The 25,190-nt window shown below is 39.5% G+C and overlaps 1 protein-coding gene across 1 annotated transcript in view; it reads left to right on the top strand.

The window, feature by feature from the left end:
- CANX (calnexin) overlaps positions 1-22,356 on the top strand; it is a 30,734-nt gene extending 8,378 nt beyond the window's left edge. The window contains exons 2-15 of the mRNA XM_067567178.1: positions 5,973-6,158; positions 6,614-6,687; positions 7,484-7,542; positions 7,962-8,103; positions 9,037-9,118; positions 10,822-11,014; positions 13,235-13,424; positions 15,029-15,142; positions 15,676-15,832; positions 16,389-16,604; positions 17,406-17,525; positions 17,632-17,761; positions 17,946-18,052; positions 18,959-22,356. Of these exons, the coding sequence (XP_067423279.1) occupies positions 5,976-6,158; positions 6,614-6,687; positions 7,484-7,542; positions 7,962-8,103; positions 9,037-9,118; positions 10,822-11,014; positions 13,235-13,424; positions 15,029-15,142; positions 15,676-15,832; positions 16,389-16,604; positions 17,406-17,525; positions 17,632-17,761; positions 17,946-18,052; positions 18,959-18,994 (1,803 nt within the window). The 5' untranslated portion in view covers positions 5,973-5,975 and the 3' untranslated portion in view covers positions 18,995-22,356. The remainder of the gene's footprint in view (positions 1-5,972; positions 6,159-6,613; positions 6,688-7,483; positions 7,543-7,961; positions 8,104-9,036; positions 9,119-10,821; positions 11,015-13,234; positions 13,425-15,028; positions 15,143-15,675; positions 15,833-16,388; positions 16,605-17,405; positions 17,526-17,631; positions 17,762-17,945; positions 18,053-18,958) is intronic.
- The last annotated feature ends 2,834 nt before the right edge of the window (positions 22,357-25,190 follow it).

Genomic DNA, 25,190 nt, shown 5'->3' with positions numbered 1-25,190 from the left:
TTGCTTAGCCTAACCAAAAGAAGGTTGAGGGGAGATATGATTGCTCTCTGGAAATACAGAGGTATAAATACCAGGGAGGGAGAGGAATTATTTAAGTTCAGTGCCAATGTGGACACAACTGGCTATCAAGAAGTTTAGACTTGTAATTAGATGCAGGTTTCTAACCATCAGAAGAGTGAAGTTCTGGAATAGCCTTCCAAGGGGAGCAGTGGGGGTAAAAAACCTAGCTGGCTTCAAAACTGAGCTAGATAAATTTATGGAGAGGACGGTGTGATGGGACAGCCTCGTTTGGCAGTTGACTGATCTTTGACTACTGAGATGGGACATTTGATGGGGTGGGTTTCGAGTTATTACAGAGAATTTTTTCTTGAATGTCTGGCTGGTGAGTCTTGCCCGCATGCTCAGGGTTTAACTGATCACTATACTTGGGGTTGGGAAGGAATATTCCCCCAGGGCAGATTAGCAAAGGATCTGGGGTTTTTTCGCCTTCCTCTGTAGCATAGGGCACGGCTCACTTGTTGGTGGATTCTCTGTACCTTAAAGTCTTTAAACCATGATGTGAGGACTTTAATAGCTCAGTGAATTATTCCAGGAGTGGGTGGGTGAGGTTCTGTGGTCTGCATTGTGCAGGAGGTCAGACTAGATGGTCATTTTGGTCCCTTCTGACCTTAGTCTATGAATCTACCATTGGGATACATCAGCTTTCTGACTTCTGATTTGAATTCTCACTCCCTCTTTATCCCTTGCATGCAGCTAAATTCTCACCTGTACTTTTTGTCTTGCATTGTATTTCTTTTCCGAGAACATTTCCTGTTTGATGTATTGATAGTGAATCAACATCCTGAAGATACAGGGCAAATATATAATCTGGTGCCTTTTGCATTCCATGCGCCTCTCCCCTTCCCATTAATACTTTAGATTATTTGTAATATGGTATCAAAGGTTATTGCTTTAATTCTAAGCCTCCTGTATTTTATTTTAAATCTCAAATAAGATTGCAGAGTCGCTTAAAGTGGAATAAAAAACCACAATCTTAACGAATTATTAAGTAAATTACTAGCCAGCAAAAATAATTACTGCATGTCAATGCTAGGAAGTACCTGAAGGGTTTGTAGGAGATGAGTGAATCTTCCTCCTAGTCCAAGACTCAGCAGCATTGCAGGGTAAAAATGAGACTGGCAGTGAAATGCAGAATGAAGACCAAAGAGACAAAATCCCTCTAATGAATAGAGGTATTTCATACATCTACATGTTTTGAGCAGTTCCATACCCACTAAGTGTTCAGGAAGGCACCATTGACTTTTCAGAAGTTTTATGCCAGCAAATCTAAGGACTAGAAATATAGGCCCCCCTTTTTTTTTGGGCGGGGCGGGGTGTTGGTGTGTTCAACTCAGCACTTTAAAGGGAGCCTGACTATTGGAGCAGATGATCACCATTTCTGTAAGTCAGCCCCTTTAAGGCATCAAGTTGGGCACCTAGCCACCCCCCCTGCTTTTTAAAGAAATTTTAAGTGAAAATTTAGTGCTGCGTAGCAAGTGCTCAGGCTTATTTGCTCTCCCATTCATACAACCTTCAAGCGTTCCAGGGGAAGTTCTTTACTCTCCATGGAATAGGCAATTTGTCAGTCTATGTTCATATTGCTGTTTCATGCAGCCAAGATGAATCCAGTGCCTTAATCTTAGTCATTGCTTAGTCATCTTAGTCATATCTGCTGAGAAGTTCTAAGAGTTAATTGGTTTGTCCATATAGTGTTAAAATGTCATCAGCAGGCACAAGGCAAAACACTTGCACAAACCCCATACTTTAATGTTTTCTATCAAACTTTAACAAACAGCTTCCTGTTCACAAATAATATCAGTGACTTGTTGAGACAAACCTCTGTGTGCATCTCAATATTGTACTTTTAAAAGTGTAAAGATTGCCTCTGTTACTTATCAAAGCAGTGTGTTCTGTTAGTCCACATATTGTAAGCACAGAGCTTTTAACTCTATATTGAAAAGGTCTTTTCTGAGACTACATTTCAACTACCCTTAATGAGAAATTTTTGTCAGATACTTATTGCTGGTTAACTTGTCACAGACACAATCACTAAACACCTTTTAATCTTACTGAGTGTGATGACATGCAGGTCTGCCTCTAGGTTTGATGTAGCAATTCACAGCTTTTGGAAATGCTAATGATCATGTTGAGGTGCCTGAATAAATGAGCATATTATCATATGGAGGTGCTGAACTAGCAGTTGGTGTAACTCATGGGCAGTCTTAAAACTCTTTGGTGGGAAAACAAAACAAAGGTGTGGAAACTACTGAAAAGGAAGCAGGGATGTGAAGCTAGATTAGTTTTTCTGTCTACATTCAGCCAGCTTTTTTAAAATCAGTTTACCTGTAAACTTGAACAAAAATAGTAATGCTAGCAGAAAAGGTTGCTGTTCCTTGTTTGATCAAACATACCTTAAATGACTGCTTTTTTCCAAAGCTGATAGATGAGGAGCAACATAAAAAGTTAAATAGACTCTGCCTTCTGTTGTGTGGGTCACTGGCCTGTGTGTGTGTTTTTGTTTGGGTTTTTTTTCAGTGCTTTGATAGAGGAGTTACTGAATCAAGTTTTCATGTAGCAGACTGTGGGATATGCTATAGTGTTTTCTTAAGAGAAGGGAGAGAGGAGTGCTAGTCTGATCTACTCAGCTATACAGTTTTTCAAGCAAGAAATGTCAGCAGTTACCAAAGTCCAGCTGCCTCGGAAAATGTTTTTCTAGGATCCTGCTTGGTGCTGGATTGTAGGATGGGAGGGAATATAATGGTTTAGGAGTAGATAATGGAGAACTTGACAACTCGCATATGTCAAGCCCATGAGTCTAGAGTACAATACTTTAGGGAAGGGGGAGGGGAAACTGGATTCCTCATCAAAAGTGCTCTTCCTTGGATGCTAGCTATTTCGTTTTTAAGCAATGGGTTCTTGGCACCTTAATAAACCATAGAAATATTTCTTACAGGAGAGAAGGTGGTTGGGTGGGAAGTATAAAGAATGATGACCTTTCCCAAAATATGAAAGGTATGGTAGGTAGGTCTAGTGCTCAACACACATCCAGTTAAAAAAAATTCTTTTAAATGGGGACTATATCATGATCCAACTCTCCAAATATTGAAATTTGGAATGATTATCCCTGAGGTGGAAACTTGGGAGCTAAAATCTACTCTGATTTATACACCAGACAAATGCAATTTTAAATGGGGTAATACAGGGAATAAGGCAAGGCAGAATTTGACCCCTACGAATTCTTGATCTGTATGGGGAAGCATTTCCCTGTAAAAACTCTAGTCACCTGGTGACCATCAGTACTTGTTCAGTCCAACATTCCAAATGAAATGCTGGAGGATCTTTCATCCCAAATGGTCAGTATCCTCTCTGAATTCCTGCTGGGCACACTCTTCCAACAGTGGACAGTGAGCTAGCACAGAGACTAGATTGCTTACCCAAAAAGACCTTGAGCTTTCAAGGATAGCAATGTTTGCTTTGTGGCTGTGTGTTTATAAACTCTTGTTCCTTAGATTTCATATTGTGGTTCTTCAATCACAAGATAGATGCTTGTCTCATGTTGTGCCCCTACCCTATTAATACCCTCACAGGGTCCCAGAGCCCAGTCTCCAACCGAAGCCTGAACATCCACACTGCAATTAAACAAGCCCCATAGCCTGAGCCCCACGAGCCAGTCAGCTGATATGGGCCAGCCATCAGCGTTTAATTGCAGTTTAGGCATACCACATGACAGGGGTAATCAATTATTTTTGTCAAGATCCAAATTGCTTGGTCCAGGTATTGTTAAGGTCCACACTATAGAGAAAATATATAAAAGATTTTGAGTTCTGTTCAAAAGCATCTGGCAGTCTGGATTTGGCCCACAGTTCACCTGTTGCAGGAGTTCTCAAACTTTTTTTTTCTGGGAACCCTTTTGAAAATAATTCAAGTTGTGATGACCCCTCCAAAAAAGTGACCATCCCTCCATCAGTGTGGATTGATTTAAATCATTTCACAATGATACTACTTCACATATTTCTTAAACAATGGTGCATATCTGATCACTAAAACATGTTAATTTACAACTCAGTATAGCATTTTACAATATCTAGGAGGGTATACTTTGTGTAATTTTTTAGATAACTTGATTTTTATTAATTTAGGAAATAGTACACAACACTCTATGTCAAGTTGCAGGTGCATCAGCAGTACATTAGGAATGGTAAGAACTAAATCACACACACAAACACAATAGCACTTACATTTTATTAAACTAAATCTTAAATGTTACATAAATGTTTCACATTTGCAATTGCAGCTGTCTCCTGAGTTGCTGGCTGACAGCTGTCCTTAAACTTCATTTTTTAAATTTTCAAATTTTATTAACTCTAACAGACAAATCATCACAACACTAAACGTACATTGTCCTTAAAACTTCTACAACTAGCTCTCATCTTCCCCACTCCCACTGTCGCTATTATTCATAGACCGACACAGAAATACGAGTTTTCCTGCTTTTTCAACTCAGTCCATTTCTTAGCTTTGGGTGAATAATACTAAGCTATGAAAGTATTCTCTGTGCCTGCAGAGGAAGCTACTGCTGTGAGAAGTTGGTTTAGCAACTGAAGGAACTCTGTTCAAGGTGCCTGGCTAACGATTTCCACCAATTCAGGGGAGTGACTTTGTTCAAAACATCATCAGTAAATGTGTACTGTTTAAATGGTTCCACTCCAGCCCTGAAATTTACTGTGACAAGCATAACTGAGGAGTGATTTTGAGATGCCCATAACATGGCAGCATCATCATCTTCAGAAGTTAGGACCTACTTATGTGAGAATGTTGAGAATGTTTGCAAGAAAATGAGGTGGAGTTAGTGCTTGATCCATTCGCTTCTTTATTGCCTGTGGTTTAACTTTCTGGTGAGGTATTTTTCTTCACTGTCTCTTGAAGTGCCTTCCAAATTTCAACAGCATCAGCAATGCAGCAACAATTTCTCTGAAGTTTAAGGCTACAGATATAGGCTTCAGTATACTGAGCATATCCTCTACATTCCTCTTTAATCCAATGTTAGATACTTTGGACGAAATACTTCCATCTAGAGAAAAAAATATTCTCTCTGGACCTGCAGAAGAGAGTCAAAAGTTGGCGTAGTACTTCAAACTCCAGTTCCACGTGCTTAGCCAGTGACTTTCACCAGCTCAGTCATTTGGCTTTCTTTTAAAATTTGGCAGTCAACATGTACTGCTTTTAGTATTCTTATTTTTTGCTTGTCACAAATCTATTATGTGTAGTAAGTTTAGGCCTTAACATAGGTTGTCACAACTTAAAAACAGTTTTTTAAAAAGGATTTAAGTCCAATTTTTTAAAATAAAATATTGGATCCTTTTAACCACCCTTTTAAACAGTAGTTAAAACATGAAACTAGCCATGAAATCTAAGCTGCAAAGCAGTTCGTAGTGCATCATCCTAGAGAAATAATGGTATCTCTTTCAAGAGTGATCCTGTATCTATTGTGCCTGGCTGGTTGATCAAGGTCTGCAACACTCTTAGAGGAGACAGGAAGAGGAAAATTGCATTTAGCAGGCAGGTATCTATGGCTCCTGTTTTCTTGCTGTAGAACAGTATGAGTAATCCCTGCATAGCAATTGATATTTCAGTAGTATTTTATACCGTATACCACAGAAATTTATTCCCATTAACACTGCTGCAAGTCCTGTACAGAACAATATATGCACAGGGCTAAAACAAAAGCAACATAAAATGTACAGAAAGAGAAAATTAATAGGCTTACAAAGTACAGAGAGATGAGAAACATATTGTGAATTTCTCTCCTGGACTGCACTTGTCCATTTGGTATTGGGTACTTGTCACTGAATTACAGAAAACTGTACTCTATCTTGCTACTGGGTGTAGGATTCTAATGCTTGACCTTTTTCTGATCTTTCCTGTATGTACAGACCATGGAGCTAAAGTGGTTGCTGTGTGTGACTTTGCTAATACTTGGGATAGTTGATGTCCAGACACATGATGGCGAAGATGACCATGGTGATGATGTAATTGATATTGAGGATGACTTGGAAGATGGTGTTGAGGAGGTAGAAGAGTCAAAGCCTGAAGCCAGCACCCCTCCTCCATCCCCAAAGGTTTGACTTAAATTTACAATAATAAAACAAAATTACACTTGGTAGTCTGCTTATTGTAACTGGTCCCATATTGGTCTGATTTAGGAACTCTCTTGAGCATAATTCAGTATGCCCACAGAGTAACAGCATTCATTTGAAAGAAGCATTGGAATGAAACGAGCTGCAATACTTCCATAGGAAAATTTCTAAAGCGCATTTGAATCTTCTGATGTGATACTGGGATTTAGCAATGCTAGTCCTCTTAGACTTGCTGTTTTTATCTTCAAACTAAAATTATAAAACTCAAGCAATGGCATTCAGATTTGAGTATAAATAAGAAGTTAAGATGCTTTAAGTAGAGAACTTATCCAAGTCAGGAAAAGTGGGATGAACTCAAAGCCTTGACATTTTGTAGGGCAGCAAAGATGTTTAAAGGTATGTGCAAACTTTTTTTTTTTCTCTTCCTTCTCCAATAGGTTACCTATAAGCCCCCAGTTCCAACAGGAGAAGTTTATTTTGTGGAAAACTTTGATAAGGGAACCCTGGAAGGGTAAGTGTGATCCTCAAGATGATTTAATGAAGTAAATGAATTAGTCAGTTTGGACCTACAATAAGGTGTAATGAATACAACCTTTCCAGAGGGCACATTCTTGAATAGCTAATGTTATGTGACCAGAGTTCAAATGACACCTACATATAACCACCTTACTATACATCACTCCTAATCTTCATATCTCTTGAAAATCTGTAGAATGTTCAATTAAGCATTTCCGTTAGATGCCCGTCCAGAGGGGAAATGTACCATGTGCACATACAGTATCATATAAGCTGGCTTTCAGTGGCCTTTCCAGGTAATATGACAAGATGGAGAAAATGGTGCTACAAGCACTCTCTGTAGTGACATACTAACAGTAGGATCACTGGTACAAAGCTGCTTTGATGCTTACGTCTAGGTTTGCTTCATGTGTTGGAGAACTCTCAGAGCAGACCTCCCAAAGTGACTAGTCAATGATGGGGCTCAGAATACAGTAGGGCAGTGGTTCCCAAACTTTTGGGGTCATGTCCCCCTTTCCTGGTCTGTGCCGGCCCTCCACCCCAGGAGCAGGAATCGGCAGCCAGGGCCAAAGCTGCGTTTGGGGACCAGGGAGCCTCCCCGCTCTGCTGCGCACCCCAAAGGTTCCTCTGTGCCCCCCTAAGGGGTGTGCAGCCTGCAGTCTGGGGACCTCTGCAGTAGGATCTAGTTAAAAAGTAGCTCTTGCAGTGGCTGGGTGTTTCTTTAGAGCTGGCTTTGTATAAAAGCCTGTAACTATGGCTGTCCCTTACCTCTGCTGGGTATATCATTTCAGGTGGTTTCTTTCCAAGGCCAAGAAGGATGATACAGATGATGAAATTGCAAAATACGATGGTGAGTGCCATCTAGTTTTTGTTTAGAATTATATTCTGGTTGTCTGTACTGCAGAGCTAAACATGGGGTGCAGATATTACCCTGACTGAACATTCATGAGACTATCCTACATATGAAAAGTGGGTGGGCATTTGGGTGTAGTGTTCAGCTACTTACATGCAGTGAGTGTGGCTTTTGCAGCAAGTGCTCTCAGTGTTGAAATGTTGTGTCCCTAATTAATACAGTTTTCATTTTTTGATGGCTAGTCTGTACAACAATGTATACCTAGTGTAATATGACTGAATGTGGCTTCTGGAAATGCCATTGTAACCTGTCTTGTACAGAATAACAACTCGTAATTTCCTGTTAAAGTTCAGTAAAATAAGAAAACAAGGAATTGTGGGTTCTGATAGTAACAAAATGATGCGTGTTCCTTGCAGGTAAATGGGAAGTGGAGGAAATGAAGGACACTAAACTTCCAGGGGACAAAGGACTTGTACTGATGTCCCGGGCCAAGCATCATGCCATCTCTGCCAAACTGAGCAAACCCTTTGTATTTGATACCAAACCCCTCATTGTACAGTAAGTGGAAAAACAGCAATTTACTGCACCAGAAAGGGCCTGGTGGCAGTTAGTGGCTTGTTCCAGAATTACATAAATTTTGGTTGACCAAACAATAGTAAAGCGTGGTAGCTCATTACCATGCAGAATATTGGCTACTAATGCCACCCCTCCCTCCCTCCTCTCCCCCCCCCCCAAAAAAAAAAAAAAAAAAAAAAAAAAAAATTGGGAGTGTACAATAACTTCCACTTCAAGTTCTTGGAGATGCTGCTTTCCATCTGAAGAAACCAGCTGTTTTTGAATTTCTGGAAAGTACCCTTTCCTTCCAGTGTGAAACTGACAACTATAGTTGGTTTCACTCTTGTACAGCTGTAATAGCAAAGGCTTAGTGAACTGACTTATCTGTTGTGATTGATAAGAGGAGTCAAACAATTAGCAGGGGCTATGTAAAGACAACTCGTGAGTTAATCGATTTTTTTTTTTTTTTGGTCCAGCTAATTGTCCTTTCTTTCTCTCCCTGATAGCAAGGCAAAACCAGCTTGTTCCTTTTATTCCCCAGCTGATTTTGCCATGAGCATACAAAAGCTTGTCCAGTTTAGCAACAATTGCTAGAGGGGTCATGGCAGATATACAAGAATCCAGACTTATTGGGATGAAAGCCCTTCATTGGGAATAGCTGATCTGTGGGACTTTTCCAGCAAGACAGGAGAGTAATCAACTCATCAGTCTGCATGTGATAATGAGTTAATCATTCTGCCTGTTGCCTCGCTGTTTACTTTGTGGTTTTTATGAATGTTTAAGATCTGTTACGAAATGTGGCAAACACTCTTATTTAAAAAACCTTTTTAATTTGTATAGAAGCTCCATTACATCTTTTATATTAAGAGAATGTTGTCTAGTTCATTCCATGTACTACAATGTGTCCTCTGCTTCTCTGTCCAAAATGAAAATCAGGTATGAAGTGAATTTCCAAAATGGGATTGAGTGTGGTGGTGCCTATGTGAAGCTGCTTTCTAAAACCACTGAGTTGAACCTGGTGAGTGATATGCATGCTGTTGAGTTACTATGCCCCAAAGACCAGCCTGTTTCTCACTCTTCCCCCAAAGAAACTCTTACGATCATAATGGCCTGAGGGCAGTGGTTCATGTTTAGGGGCAGACTCACAAAAGTGGTCTGCACCCAGCAGCTGGCATTGTCCTTAGTGGGAGCAGATGGGTGCTGAGCTCTTCTGGAAGTCTGGTTTCCACAGTTGACTTTGGGCTGAGCATTCCTACCTCTCCCCCATAAGAATCCACAATCTTTTTATTAACTGCTATACACTTTGCGGATTCCTTTCTTTCTTCTCCCTCTTACTATAAAAGAGTAGCCATCTCACATGAGGCCTGTAGAGGGCACGCTAAATGGTGTATCTTGTAAAGTTCCCTTTAGCTGTTCCACAATTAAACTGTACTCTTCATGCAGAGGGAAACTGACTGGAATTAGGCAGTTGTCTTCTGAAGTGAATTCTAAGGAGGGGCTGCAAAGACAAATAATCTAAGATGATCCTAGTCGTATAATTTTCCTGCATCAGACTTCTTACACTTCAATCTGCTTGTAAGGAGATTAATGTCTGAAGTATTAGAGGCTTTGTGCTTGCAAGATGGGCTAGTTAGATGCGCTAGGTGCAGTAAATGTCTTGGACTAAACACATTTTGTACCTGGCCCATGGACCACTATTCCAGTAGCATATGAAAGAAAATGGGGAGAATTTCATGTACTGTGGCTACTAGATTTTTTTTTTTTTAAATCAAAGCCCTCCAGTTTTCAGTAGGCTTTCCCCAGGGAAGTAGAAGTCAAAACTGTTGTGTTGTCTCTACTTTTCTTCCCCTTCACTGTTTTGTCAGAATCTCTATTGATATAGATCATATCTGACTAGGATATGCCCTTTAGGATGTGAAAGACCACTTAGTGATTGTACAATCACTTCTTCAGTTCTTTATGAACTGAATGGCCGAATAGTGTAATTGGGGGTAGACAAACTTGCTTGCAATGATTTTTGTTAAAGGGATAGTGTTAATGGACATCCAGTTAATTCTTAAAGCTTCATATAATACATCAGCCTTATGCTTGGTATTATTTGTGGCTCTTGAGTCAAGTTTACTCTGTTAATGCTTCTTATGTCCCTCTCTTGTGAGAGAGAACCACCCAGACAGGGAAACTGAATGTACAAGGGAAACAGACTGACTAGACAACAATGTCAAATGCACAGTAAAAATTTCAGTTTCTTTCAGTGCTGGTAATGGCTGTTGAGAATCGGTTTGTTTTTAAAAACAAAAACAAAACTTTTGCATTGTGGCATTTCTGTGATCTGGAATTTTTTTTAATTGATGTCTGGCTAATCTAACAGGTTATTTTACATATGCAGCCTGTGCCCCCAATTAGGCACTATTTAATGGCTTGAGGTTTTTAATCTTACTGTCACTCTTGAAAGCTCCCTTCTACTAGTATGGGGAAAATAAAGACGTCTGGACAAGATGATGGAAAATACAGGGACCAGCAATGCACTAGTAGGAAGATGGATTTAGACTGTCCTAATTGGCCTCTTCCATTTAAAATTTCTGTTACAGTATCAACCATCTATTGCCGGTTTTAATCCCAAATAGAATCATGCTGCTTAATAAGTTAAGAACATTTGCGGTGAGCACTGTCTTTTCTAAACCCGAACTCTCCAATGACGTACTCCAACTGTTCTCTTTAAAGGATAAGTTCCATGACAAAACTCCCTACACAATCATGTTTGGTCCTGATAAATGTGGAGAAGATTATAAATTACACTTCATCTTTCGGCACAAGAACCCCAAAACTGGCAAATACGAAGAGAAGCATGCAAAGCGTCCAGATGCAGATCTGAAGACCTACTTTACTGATAAGAAGACCCACCTCTATACTCTGGGTAAAGTAACTTTAAACTTGGGGAGTGTTTCAAGAAAATGTGCAGATTTCAAAGAAGGTCATGGGTGAATGATTGGTTTGTTTTTTAGTGCAAGAGAAATGGAAAGGAGTCCTAAACAGTAACTGAATGTATCTGTGTGTGTGTATATATATATATGTAGACGTCATACAACTAAAACATGTTGTTCTTCCTTTCTTCTGTTTTTCTGTGCAAGAAATCTCATCAAGGAGCATGCACTGCTTTTGAGTTTTAACTCTGGCAGGGAAAACATGGGACTCTGAACTTGGTAGGTAAAGGAGAATTGGCTTTCCAGATATGGTCTTAAATATCTTAATTTATATGCATTCAGTTACTGACTTGGGATCTTACATGCTATCTAGTAGCATGTTCCTATCCATTCTTTAACTTCTTGGGACAGAAGGCGCTAAACTCCAGGGAAAATGACCATGCTGCATCTCCCTGGGACAAAATGGTAGAAGCCCTCCTTTTGCAAGCAACTGTTTCAATACTAGTAATTTTTATTGGCTTTCATTTTCGCTGGCTGTTCCATGGAGTTTTCAGAGGTGATGGTTTTTGGAGCTGATAGTCAGACAGGGAAAATGCATTGGAGAGTGAAAACTGATCACACTCCTGGTTAAAACAATGATAGGAGCATAAGAATTGCCATGCTAGATAAGATCGGTGATTGTGGTTCAATAGCCTGTTGATAGCAGTGGCTATCAGAGGCTGAAGAGGAATGTTCAAGAAGCCCTGCAGTAGGAATAACATTTTCTAGGGAAAGATCTTCTGAACACCCATCTGTCAAAGGCTGGCTTATGCCCTGAAGTATAAGGGAGTTAACCCTTCAGAATTCTTGGTTTAGTTCTTAGTCCTATTATCCTAATTCTGAACGTTCTTGTTGACCATATGAATACTGAATCCTGCTAAGATCTTACACTCTTAGCTTGGATCTACTACCCTCTGCTATGCAGCTATCAGCTTTGAAACTTGCTTCACTCTGACTGCTACAACTGCACTACCAGATATTCTCCTTGAGAATCAGCTTTTCTAGATCTTTTGCTGCCAGAGCGAGGGCTTTCCCATAACCTGTATAGTGCTAGTAACTACACAAGACTCCTGATTCCATGAACAAAAGCAGTATAGAAATACTGAGCTGCTCTCTCACTGGTTTCAAGATGAAACAGTGAGTCTTGTTTGGCTGCATTGCTTCTTTCTTCAGAATAGAACTTAAGCTGTGCTCTGAGGCTGATTTAACTGAAGGGAGAGCTTGCTAAACAATGTGTGCATGACAGTGATATGGGCAGGTGTGGGATCTAGTCTGAAAAGTGACATTTTAAAAAGGGCATAGAAGGGTCCAGTGTGTTGTGGTGTCTATTTCTTTATCAAACATGATAAATGTAAATATAAAAGGACACTCTAATTGCTGGTCCAGATTGAAACTGGGTTGGTCTGACTTCATGTTTTATTGCCAGTAATAAAGATGTCCATTTATGTCCTGTCACCTTCCCCCCCCTCCCTTGACAGCAATAGCTGGGAACTTTCTAAACAATTCTGTTTATGGATGAGGCAGAATAGAATCCACAGTTCTGCTAGTTTTACCTGTGGTACCTCTGCAAGGCTAAAAGGAGTAAAACACCTTTTTTAAATAAATTTCATAAAAGGTCAGAGATGGGACCATGAATGTATACAGAGCAGAGCACACGATTAAGGGCAGTGCAGGTTTTTTCCAGAGTTACTTTTCAAGTAAATAAGGAGTTCCTGTCCTTTCCCTTAAGAAAATAGAAGTGGCAAAGACTGACTCTCTCTGTTGGGGGAGGAGGGACCTAATAAATCTCCCTATTCTAGGTTCTTGTCTTTACAAGTAGTGTCACAGGTGAGTGGGGGTGGGGGACAGAACTTTTTCCAGACATAATTGATTTTTGGGGGCCTATATAATACTAAAGCCTGTTGGGTACCCACAATAAGACTCTCCATAAGTAGGTTAAGACAAAGATCTTTATTCTTGTGTAGATAGGTAATCTCTTTTCCCTTAGCAGCCCCTTTTGACATTTGTTTGGCTGTGGCGGTAACTTCAGCTAGAAGGATGATTGTTCTAGTTTGAGGTTTGGGAGAGGGTGACAGAGTAGAAAGGGCCAATGAGATTCTCTAGGATCAATTTTCTCCTTCCATTAGCCAAAAAGGCTCCATTGACTTTCTCCCTTTCTATTCCTGTTTTTCCAGTCTTGAATCCTGATAATAATTTTGAAATCCTGGTTGATCAGACTGTGGTGAATAGTGGGAATCTCCTAAATGATATGACTCCTGCTGTGAATCCACCCCGAGAGATTGAGGACCCAGATGACCAGAAACCAGAGGACTGGGATGAGAGGCCCAAGATCCCAGATCCAGATGCCGTTAAACCAGAAGACTGGTGAGTAACTTGGATGGTGATATTAGGGGAAGCTGTTGCTAGGTAACCTAGTGCTGGTCTAAAACTATTTCTTTTTTATGATTTGGATGGATAATTTTTAAGCCTTCCTATTTTTATTTGTGTTCATAGTTGTGAGGAATTGAGGGTCAGACAATTTATATAATTTTTTGAATCTGTCTCCTGTCAGTGCTTTATAACCACTAAAACGCACATTGTCAAAATATACGAAGTAAATAGTCATGAATCAAACTAAGTTCTGAAACAGCATTTTTCTTTGTCTAGCTGTAAGTTTTGATTGATGGAAATATTTTTTTGTCTGTGTACGGTGAAATAGATTGTTTACTGACATTTATCTGTAAAAATTGAATCTTTCCAAGCCTAACCATAGCATCTGTTTGGTGGTAACTGCAGATAGTGGTTCCGTGCCCTTGCATTTGAATGAGTGTCAGAATGAAGTTGAGCACTAACTAATATTTGCAAGCCAGGTAACTTTACGTAAAGTTCCTTGCTTAGCCATAGATGTGCTTCATTTGATAACTGATCAAACATGGGATGAAGTGCTTGAACACTTAAAATGATGGATACCTGAAGCTTATTTTGGCCAAAAGACTCTTGTGATGGGGATTAAATGACCAGTTCAAAATCTGACACCTTCAATCCAGATAGTCCTTGGGAGACTGATAGTTAAGAAAATGAGTAGCCGTGCTGGGTCAGAGCAGAGGTCCATCTAGACTAGTATTCTGTCTTCAAACAGTGGCTTTGCCAAATGCTTCAAAGATAACGAACAGAACAGGGCAGTTATTGAAAGATCCGTCTCTGTCATCCAGTTCCATCTACTGGCTGTCAGAGGTTTAGGGACATCAAGAGCATGGGGTCCCTGTGACCTATCCTCCATGAATGTATCCGATTCTTTTTTGAAACCTGTTACACTTTTGGCCTTCACAACATCCCCTGGCAATGAGTTCTACAGGCTGACTGTGTGTTGTATGAAGAAAACGACTTTAGGTTTTTGTTTTAAACCTGCTTCCTGTTAATTTAATTGGGTGACTCCTGGTTCTTGTGTTTGAGAAGGGGTAAATAACACTTGCTTATTTACTTTCTCCACACCATTCATGATTTTATAGACCTATATCCTAGCCCCTCCCACCCGGTCTCTTTTTTGTAAGATGAACTGTCTTTTTAATCTCTGCTCATATAGAAGCTGTTCCATAGCTGTAATCACTTGTTGTTGCCCTTCTCTGTACCTTTTTCCAATTCTTTTTTTGAGATGGGGCAATCAGAACTGCATGTAGTATTAAGGTATAGGCATATCATGGATTTATATAGTAGTATTATAGATTTGTTTTATCCATCTCTTCCCTAATGGTTCCTAACATTGTTAGCTTTTTGACAGCCGCTGTACATTGAGCAGATGTTTTCAGAAAACTATCCATGATGACTCCTAAGATTTTTCTTGAGTGGTAACAGCTAATTAGGACCTCATCATTATGTATGTGTAGTTGGGGTTATATTTTCCAGTGTGCGTTACTTTGCATTACCAACATGGAATTTCATCTGCCATTTTGTTGGCTAGTCACCTAGCAACTTTGTATATCTTTCCCAAGGGATGAGGATGCTCCTGCAAAGATTCCAGATGATGATGCTGTGAAGCCAGAAGGTTGGCTGGATGATGAGCCAGAATATGTAGCAGACCCTGATGCAGAGAAACCAGAGGACTGGTATGCTGACTGTCACTAGGCTTCCTTTATTCATCTTGCATGAAAGTAGTAATTTCTCTCTGGGTCAGTTTATCAGATGCTCACTGTGCTACCCAAAAGCACTGACTGGGTTTCAGGAATATAATAGGACACTTGAACTATCCTGGACTAGATATAAACTGGTAGGGGAAGGTGTTTCGTGCTGGAGTAAAACACAGGTCTGAGAGCAAGAATAGAAAGCCAGTGTCTGGTTTCCTTGTGCTCCCATCTGTATCCTTCTGTGGTCTCTGTGGGGCAGGATCATTTTGTTCTGGTACAATGGCATCTTGGTCCATGACTGAGGCTCTTAGGTTGTGGTTATAATACCAATAACTTTACTCTTAAAACATACTACTAATGCTTAGCTCTTATCATGCTTTCCATCCATAGATCTCAGTACTTTCACAAAGTAAAGTATCATCCCCATTTTACAATGTCGAAGTAGTAAGGAGGCAGACCTGGGTTTTAAAAAAATAGAGGAACAATCTCTTTGCCTAATGAGTTTGCTTTTCCAGGGATGAGGATATGGATGGAGAGTGGGAGGCACCTCAGATTGCAAATCCCAAATGTGAGTCAGCCCCTGGCTGTGGTACATGGCAACGACCTATGAGTGACAATCCCAATTACAAAGGCAAATGGAAGCCTCCGATGATTGATAACCCCAACTACCAGGTAGGTTTCATGCTTCTATGTAACTTGCTAGCCAGTCTCAGAATCAGAACATTACTTCCTCTCAGGGTATACCAGTGTACTAAGCAATACACAAAGATGAGAGATTTCTCATAGTCTCAGTGAACTAGTGCCATAGCCAAGAATGCAAACCAGAAGAAATGAGGTTATGTGCACTCCAAGAGGATAAGTTTACCTTTTATTCCCCTTAATAAACAAACACACCCCCACAATACTAGCCTCATTTTTTGGCTTTCATGGATAAGCTCAAAACCGCTGCAGCAGGATAATCTTTAAATGGTGGTGGTGGGGGAGTGGGGAACTTTTCCTTGGAAATAGATTTAGAAGATTTGTACTTGGATTTGTAAACCTCTTCTTTACATAATAAAGATTAATCTAAACTCACTCTTGCAATCAGTAACACAACTTTTGTTGATACCGGTGCATGGGAAATGAACTTTTTTTCCCTCTCCCAAATTTTCCAGCCTAGCTGGGGCTCTGATGAATAAAAGACAGATTTTGCATGTGCATGATGCTGAGTTTTCTTTATCTTCTCCAGGGTATCTGGAAGCCCAGGAAGATCCCAAATCCAGATTTCTTTGAAGATCTAGAACCTTTCAGAATGACTCCCTTCACTGCTGTGGGCCTTGAGCTATGGTCAATGACCTCTGACATCTTCTTTGACAACTTTATCATCTGTACAGACCGAGTGGTGGCAGAGGATTGGGCCAATGATGGGTGGGGTCTAAAAAAGGCTGCGGATGGTGCTGCTGAGGTGAGTAGAAGCTTATTTTTGTACGTTTCTGATCTTAACCATAAAAAATGGTATCCGTTGCTTGTCTAGAAGAGCTTCTGTTCCCCTTCTGTGCTACTTAGTAGACATCTATGAAGCTCCTTTAGCTTTCACTCTTACAAAAAAACTGCTTCTAGCCCTTGTTTTAAGATAACTTTTCAAATATGAACAGATAAAAGCTTTCAAATTTAAAGATGTAAATCTGCTCTACCAAAACCTGGCTACATAAGTATCTCTTACGGATTTTTCCTGTTTAAATGTAATGTGTTTTTGTAACTCCTTTTTAAAAAGAAATAAAATAAATAAATAAATAAAAAAATTTTTGGTTGTGGGGGGAGGGGTTTCATCTAACTCTGGACTTTTTTTTCCTGTCTCTCTTCTATTGAAAGCATAACTTTTTAATCATGCCTGTGACAAATGGCCATCCTCCTAGCTTAGTGTTGCATGTTTTGCACAATCTAACCAAAAATATTGTTCAACGTTTTTCTGACTTCAGAAGGCTAAAATCATTCGTAGAAGAATGAAGCTTGGGGCAGGGACCATCAGTTTGAACAGTGCCAAGCACAGTGTTGTGCTGGTTCATGATTAGGGCTTCTGTGTGCCACAATAATGCAAATAATTAGCTTTTGCAATGCAGACTAATTCTATATATATTATGAGGCTGTCCCTACTTGGTATGACTGGAGGCAGTTACAAGTCTCCGTGGGTAACCATAAATCTTTGCTGCATATAGGAGTGAGAGAACTAAATACACAAACCTTCAAAATTCAATTTGTCTTCTAGCCTGGTGTTGTGGGCCAGATGATGGCAGCTGCCGAAGAACGTCCCTGGCTGTGGGTAGTCTACATTCTAACTGTGGCTCTACCTGTGTTCCTTGTTGTCCTCTTCTGCTGTTCTGGAAAGGTATGAATTTCCTTCTGAAATATCTAGAAATAAGTCAAAATGGTGTTCAGTGTGTGAACCTGAAATGGGCAGTTGTTTATTGTAAAACTCCTCTGACAAATTCTAGAAACAGCCAACCGCTGCAGAGTACAAAAAGACTGATGCTCCTCAACCTGATGTGAATGAGGAGGAAGAGAAAGAGGAGGAAAAAGACAAGGGGGAGGAGGAGGAAGAGGAAGTAAATGAAGACAAGCTGGGTAAGCATAATGGAGGCTTTTTGAAATGGGGTGGGAAATCTGGAATTGGTTTACTCTTTTATGTAGAAAGTGATGATGACCATAGTAATGGTAGACCTAAACTGAAGCCAATGGAGAACTGAAGGTGAATCATTGCTCCCTAGAAAACAAAACAAAAACCAAATTCTTGATTTCTCTTGTTTAGAAGAGAAGCAAAAGAGTGATGCTGATGTAGGAAATGCTAGTCAAGAAGAGGAGGAGGAGGAGGAAGAAGAGGAAGAGGAGGAAGAAGATGAAAAACCCACATCAGAGGTAAAACACTTTGGTGCTCTCTGAGTAGAAGTAATAATCCTGTAGGTGGCCCGCTTCTGTGGTTTAAAGATTACATAGCTTTTTTAAAAAAAAAAAAAAAAAAAAAAAAAAAAAAAAAAAAAAAAAATGAGGCAAATTTTAAAACACATGATCCCAACTCCTCTGGCATGTGACAAAAATAGTCTTAACAACTCAGTCCATGGTATTTAAATTCTGGTGGATACTTTGCAGATTGAGGCAGTGCTAATATAAGATCTTGATACTAAACACATGAAAATGGAGGAAAGGGGATAACCAGGACCTTCAAAGGCTGTTATGTAACAATTGTCAGGTTTGTATGCCCCTCTGGTCTTTCCTGTTGGTACAGGAGAGAACCCCCGTGTCCCTGATCAATACTAGTTTCTGTAGTTAAATGGGTTCTAATGAGATATGATGCCTGAAAGATTGGAAAAATCATAAGAGGGACACTTGCTTAGTCACTGCACTACTACAGTGGTGGGCAGGATATAAGAATGTAGGTAAAGTGTGTAAAGCTCTTATAATCAAAATAGAAGAGGTTCCCAAACTGTGGGTGGGGGCAGGGCCCAAGCCTAAATTTTTCGGGCCCAGTACAAATGTGTAACACAGGCCTTCTACACACATGCCCACCTGGGCTGGCAAAGTGTACCCCTCTTCCCCCCATGTGGGGGCCATGCCCCCACTGGAGCAGCATGATTGGGAGAGCAAGGCCCTGATGGGACTGTGCAGAAGGGAAGGGGGCTCTTTCTGACAGGTTATTGCAGTAGGTTACAACTGTTAATTTGTAGATTAACTTCAGAGTATTTTCTAACCTTAATAGCAAAATCAAAGGGAAGACAACTTTTTTGGACATTTTCACTTAAAAATGTCTTTTTTAATATACTGCAGGAGGAAGAAAGTGTGAATAGATTGAAAAAATCATAAGAACTTGATCTGATTATTTTTTCCCCCAACGTGGTTCTGGGAGAGGACCTTGGACACCTTTATGCTGAAACTCAGACAAACCTCAAGACTTCACCATCCACAGGTTCCAGTCACACTATCCAATGTAACTGAGTGTCTAGCAGTAAAATATTTGCAATCATCTGTTTAAAAAGAACATAATTCCTGTAGAAAGATGCATTTAATGTAATGGGATGTGGATTTTGGAATGTAACAAAACTAACCTTTTATTTTTAAATAGATTGGTAGGACTTTACCAGTCTCTCAACCTTAGCTTAATTTAATGTATTAATCAATGAAAAATAACAAATCTAGAAAAATGCTAGTTGATGAAATGCAGTTTTTATAATTTTATTTTTTTTATAAACATGGAAATTCCTAAACATGGCAGTGCCGGTGTATCCCTTAAATTTGGTCATCATGTTAAAGCAGAGTTGTCAGAGTGGCTACATTGACCTTTTCCTTTTTTTGTAATGCTCTTAAATACAGAGATTGTGTTGGGGTGGGAAGGAAGTTCAAGTCCATGTAAAGAAACTATATAACTAAAATGTATTAATATTCCCAAAAAAGCCCTTTCATTTACTAGTTGAGGGAGAAGCATAGGTAGGCCATGAAATAAGCATGTTACCCATGGCTGTTGCCTGCCCAGTTAAGTGTTCACAATTGGCATAAGGTAGTGGGGGTAGGTTTTACTATGGTACTTAGCCTTGCAAGCCTCTCAGAGGCTGGATGTCTGATTTCTTTAGTTCTTCAGCTCTTCTCGATAGGGCAGCGACCTCAGCTTTTTCTGCTACTGTGCAGCTGCTTCAGAGTGTAAGTTGGCCTCCATTGCTGAAAATTACTTTATGCTTGGCTCACTGTCAAACTTTTTAGGTGTGTGTTTTTTTTTTTGGGGGGGGGTGGTTTTTTGTGTGTTAAGCTAGACTTGCTTTCCAGGATTCAAACACTAGTGTCCCTTATCTCCTTATTGTTACCACTGTAGGCAAACTCCTGCACAGAGACAGGAAGGGGGGCAAAGAACAGACAAGTTTACCTAAAGATTCATATCAGAAGCAAAGATGTCTGTGTATTTGTAGATGGGGAAGGAGCATGTAGAATAACGTACCTGGTATATGTAACCATTTGACTCTTTCATCTGCTCTCCATGTAACCATTGCATTCTAAATTATATTGTGAATATAGGGGGTTCCAAATCCAGCTAAATAAATTTTTTAAAAATGTCATGTCTAGTATACTATACTGTTGTTCTAAACTTTTGTTTGTTCTTTTGTGGAATGCAAATGACGATCACTAGAGCCTACCTCTAAGAGGGTAAACTCCGATACATTTTGGCACACTAATGTTAATGTCTACATAGACTAGCATTTTGCCCTCTCTGTTCAGAATAACTTTAAATGTCCTAAATGGCTCTCCTTGCACTGAATAGAAACACTCCTGTGTTCCATTTGTATTTTTGGTTAGGGTAGAGTAGAAGGGGAAGAACAATTCTAGGAAAAAAACACTGCCCCAGTTTTTTAAAACCATTTTACCATTGTCTGTTTAAAAAAACTAAGAAAAACAAAAACTCTGGCTGCCTGTCCTTAACCAAGAGATGCGTTGTTTTGTTGAAATACCAGTGACTATAAATGCATAGCAGGATTGCTTGACCTCTCTGTAGTATGCAAATAGAACATGGTAAGTTTAAACTTTTGTTTAGAATCATTTACTTGTAGAAACCAGACATATCTCTTCAAACACCTTTTAAACATTGCACCTTACCCCCTCCAAAATAGCTTCTGCCTTGGTGATGGAAGCTGTCATGGTTCATAGGCACTGCTTTAAATGTAGTCGTTCTTGGTTCTCAAGATTTGCTTTTATAGAGAAGCAGCACTATTCATGACTTAGTCCCTCCCAGATAAAATAGGTATAGATAGGTTTGCCCCTTCATAGATGGCCTCTGGTGGTCAGCTACCATCTCGGGCACGAATTACAAACCTTTTTTAATGCACTCTAGTTAATGCTGTTTTTTTATCTTCATGTACAAATTGCCTTAACTTCCAGTACCTTTTTCCTACACACATGCACTCTCTTCCAAAATACTACTAGATGAAATTTTGAAATGCTTTTCAGACATCAGCTATTAAATGGCATTAAAGCTGAGTGTACAAATCTTTCTGCTTCTACTGGACCTCTTTGAAAGGGTCTCTTGTTTGCATGTGATGGCTTTCTTTGGTACCATAATGTAATTTTTGAATAGTGACTACAATAAATGGTGAATCTCCACAGTGGATAAAAAACTTCATTTTTAAAGATTTTTGTCATAGCATCTATTTCTGCCTCCAGTGTTAACTGCAAGCCTCTTTTGAATAGATAAAAAGATATGATGCCAGTCTTGTTAAAAGGGTTGTTATTGTTAGCTATCCATTTCCAAGTAAAGGGAGAATACATTTATTAGGGCTAATAGGATTTCCTGAATATCTGAAGCTCCAGTTGTCTCCCATCTCTGACTTGAACAGTTAGTAACTCTAAAATTACTTGGAAAGAAGTCTGTATTTTAGTAAGTGGAAGGCAGTTTCACTTGCCACTGCACTCCTGAGTGCAGTAGACCTGCCATTTCTTGGAAGGATGCTATACTCCTAGTCTTGTAAAGGTTGGTCTTTGGTCTTTATTATAGTAAAACCTGAATTCTTTCACCTTCAGTGAAGAAATGTTGTGTTAGATAACTGGTTCTACAGATCCAAAATACTCAACCGTGGATGTGAGTAGAAGACTGTTTACTTGACAGTTTTAATATCTGAAATAACAGAGTATTTTGGAGATGCTGAAGAAAGTTACCTTAGATTGCGATCAGTGAAAAGAGGTAAAGGAAACATAGCAAACTTACTGACATTTTCTTAGTAGACTATAAGTGAGATGTAAACTGGCTTTTCCAAGTGTTTGCTTATCCAGTGAGTTAACAGAACCTGTGAATGTGGATTGTAAAATGCATTGACAATGTCTAAGATTTGGATCTCTAGGATGAAGAGGGTAATCTTACAAATATTCATTATTGGTAAATGAGTTCTATCTCCTCTACACATGGCTCCACTGAGCCTATGGCAGCAAACATGGTGCTAGTGACCAGTTTTTCAGCACCCCTCTGCGTTCCCCACATGTACTTATCTCTAAATGCCAGTATTGCCTCCATAAATGGTTTCAAAAGCAAAATCCTCAAGTGTTGCTAAATAAGAACTGTGACTTCTCTCACCAAAAAGTCCTGTCTGTTTGTGTGAAAAGGATAATTGTAGATGCAGTATGCATATATAAATATATTGGATAAGTTATAAATGTAAGTTTACTCTGATTAATAAAGAAACTTAAACCTATACAGCTTTCTTTGTCTAATTAGCTATTTTTTAGCCAAAGACTTATCTCTGGAATTTCAGTATTGAGGTGAAGGGAAGCTGCAGCCTTGCTTAATGGTTACTCTAACAACCAAGGAAAGGGCCAGGGTGCCTTCAGCGGGTGCTACAAGACACCTGGAGAAAGAGGTATTGGAGTGGAATGCCAGATGAGATTTATTATAGGCCCACAGTCTGATTAGAGATGCCAGTAAATGTAGTGTCATCAGGGAGCCAGTAGCTATAATGGGCCTAAAAGCTTTGGATTTGTTTAACCATTTTTAGCATAGGAGTAGTTTACTTTCATGATCCCATCTTGCTTTTTTTTAAATAAACACATTTTATTTATGCTCTAACTCTAGGACAGAAGCAGTCTATAATATCTGCCATCTCTGCTTTAAAGGTTGCGCCTTCATTGCTAAAAGATGTGAATTCTGACATATAAAAAGTCAGTAAATTAACCCTTTTAAGATGGTAAAAATAAAATCCCAAGCTCCTTCGGTGTGTATATTGTTAGTTTAAAGCTAGCTAATATACTGAATCCAAGGACTGGGTATCTCTAGAAATCTGTTAAATACTGGTAGGCCCCTTGTGCCATGCATTTGATGTTCCAGCCATATTACTTAACTCCACTAGTAGACTGATGTTGCTCTTTAATAGCTAAAGCTTACAGTCTCATTCCATTTTTATAAGCCTGGGGTTTGGACTATTCCAATCTTGGCGGTTTAGAGAGTGGCAGAATCTCCTCTCTACCTTGCTGCACATACATTTAACCTGCTGTACTTGTGTATTTCTTCTACACAAACTAATAACGCCTTACAACTGAGTTGACTTTTAAGGCATCAATATTGTTCCTTCATATCTATGGTTCTTTGAGTGATGGTTCCTATTATATTCCACTGAGGGTCTAAGCGTGTGCACTATGCATCTGGAACCAGAGAATTTGGAACTAGTAATGTGTGTTGGTTTGCGCATGTGCCTTGAACTCACCTTATGGTTTTGTCTGAGATGATGATGGATGAGGTGGACTGACTACATCTCCAGTTTCTTCTCACCGTCGCATGGTCTGGATTGGAACGATTTGTGTCCATTTGCTTGTGATGCCCTTTCTAAACTTTAGGGGTTTTTTGTTTAACGGATTGTTAGTTTTTAGGTAGTTGCTAATAGTTTTAGAGTAGAATAGCTAGTTTAGGGGCCTGTATTTTGTCTCTGTACCCGGGTATGGGTACAGGACTATGCTGAAGACCCCTGACTTTAAAATTTGTGACTCCTACCCATGTTCCTTCTTGGTCAGCATTGAACACCAATGCTGCCTTTACTGCTTGGGAGAGGGCCACATTGCATCCAGGTGCAATATCTCCCAGTCCTTGCCAAGCCGTACCCAAGAAGGTCAGACTCGCTGCCTAAAGAAACATCTCATGGAAGTAGGGCTTTTAAACTTTTTAAAAAAAAGTTGAGATTAATTGCAGTTTTAATTACACTACTAAATAATAGAATACCATTTATTTAAATATTTTTGGATGTTTTCTACATTTTCAAATACACTTACTTAAATCACAACACAGAATACAGTGTACAGTGCTCACTTTTTTATTACAAATATTTGCACTGTAAAAACAATTTTTTCATTTCACCTCCTACAAGTACTGTAGTACAATCTCTTTATTGTGAAAATGCGACTTACAAACAGAACATTTTTACATAACTGTACTCAAAAATAAAACCATATAAAACTTCAGAGGCCACAAGTCCGCTCTGTCGTCCTTGTTCAGCCAGTCACTAAGACAAACAAGTTTGTTTTACATTTACAGGAGATAATGCTGCCCATTTCTTAATTACAATGTCATCTGAAAGTGAGAACAGGCATTTGTATGGCACTGTTGTAGGCAGTGTTACAAGGTACTTGTGTGCCAGATGTGCTAAATATTCATATGTCCCTTCAGACTTCCATCACTATTCCAGAGGATATGCTTCCATATTGATGACAAGTTCTGCTCGATAATGATCCAAAGCAGTGCAGACTGACGCACATTCATTTTCATCATCTGAGTCAGATGGCACCAACAGAAAGTTGATTTTCTTTTTTGGTGGTTTGGGTTCTGGAGTTTCCGCATTGGAGTATTGCTCTTAAGACTTCTGATGACACATTCCACACCCTGTCCCTCTGATTTTGAAGGACACTTCAGATTCTTAAATCTTCAGTCAAATGCTGTAGCTATCTTTAGAAATCTTATATTGGTACCTTCTTGGCAGTTTGTCTGATCTGCAGTGAAAGCTTTCTTAAATCAAACAAGGTATGCTGGGTCGTCATACGAGACTGCCATAACATGAAATATATGGCAGAATGCAGGTAAAGCCACAGAGCAGGAGACATACAATTCTCCCTCAAATTGAGTTCAGTCGTAAATTTAATTAATGCATTATTTTAACAAGTGCCATCAGCATGGAAGCATGTCCTCTGGAATGGTCAAAGCATGAAGGGGCATGTGAATGTTTAGCATATCTGACACACAAGTACCTTGCAACGCCACCTACAACAGTGCCATGCAAATGCCTGTTCTCACTTTCAGGTGACATTGTAATTAAGAAGTGGGCAGCATTATCTCCTATAAATGTAAACAAACTTGTTTGTCTTACTGACTAGCTGAACAAGAAGTAGGACTGAGTAGACTTGTGGGCTCTGAAGTTTTACATGGTTTTATTTTTGAGTGCAGAGATTAAAACTGATTAATCACAACTAGTTTTTAAAATCTAGTTCATTTGTTTTGTGTTAATCACTTGAGTTAACTGCGATTGACAGCCCTACATGGAATTTGCCC

Source organism: Emydura macquarii, unplaced genomic scaffold, assembly GCF_026122565.2.
Source record: "Emydura macquarii macquarii isolate MOO-44397 ecotype Brisbane River unplaced genomic scaffold, CSIRO-AGI_Emac_v2 contig_2768, whole genome shotgun sequence".
NCBI lineage: Eukaryota > Metazoa > Chordata > Testudines > Chelidae > Emydura > Emydura macquarii.
This window is presented reverse-complemented; position numbering and strand designations above follow the sequence as displayed.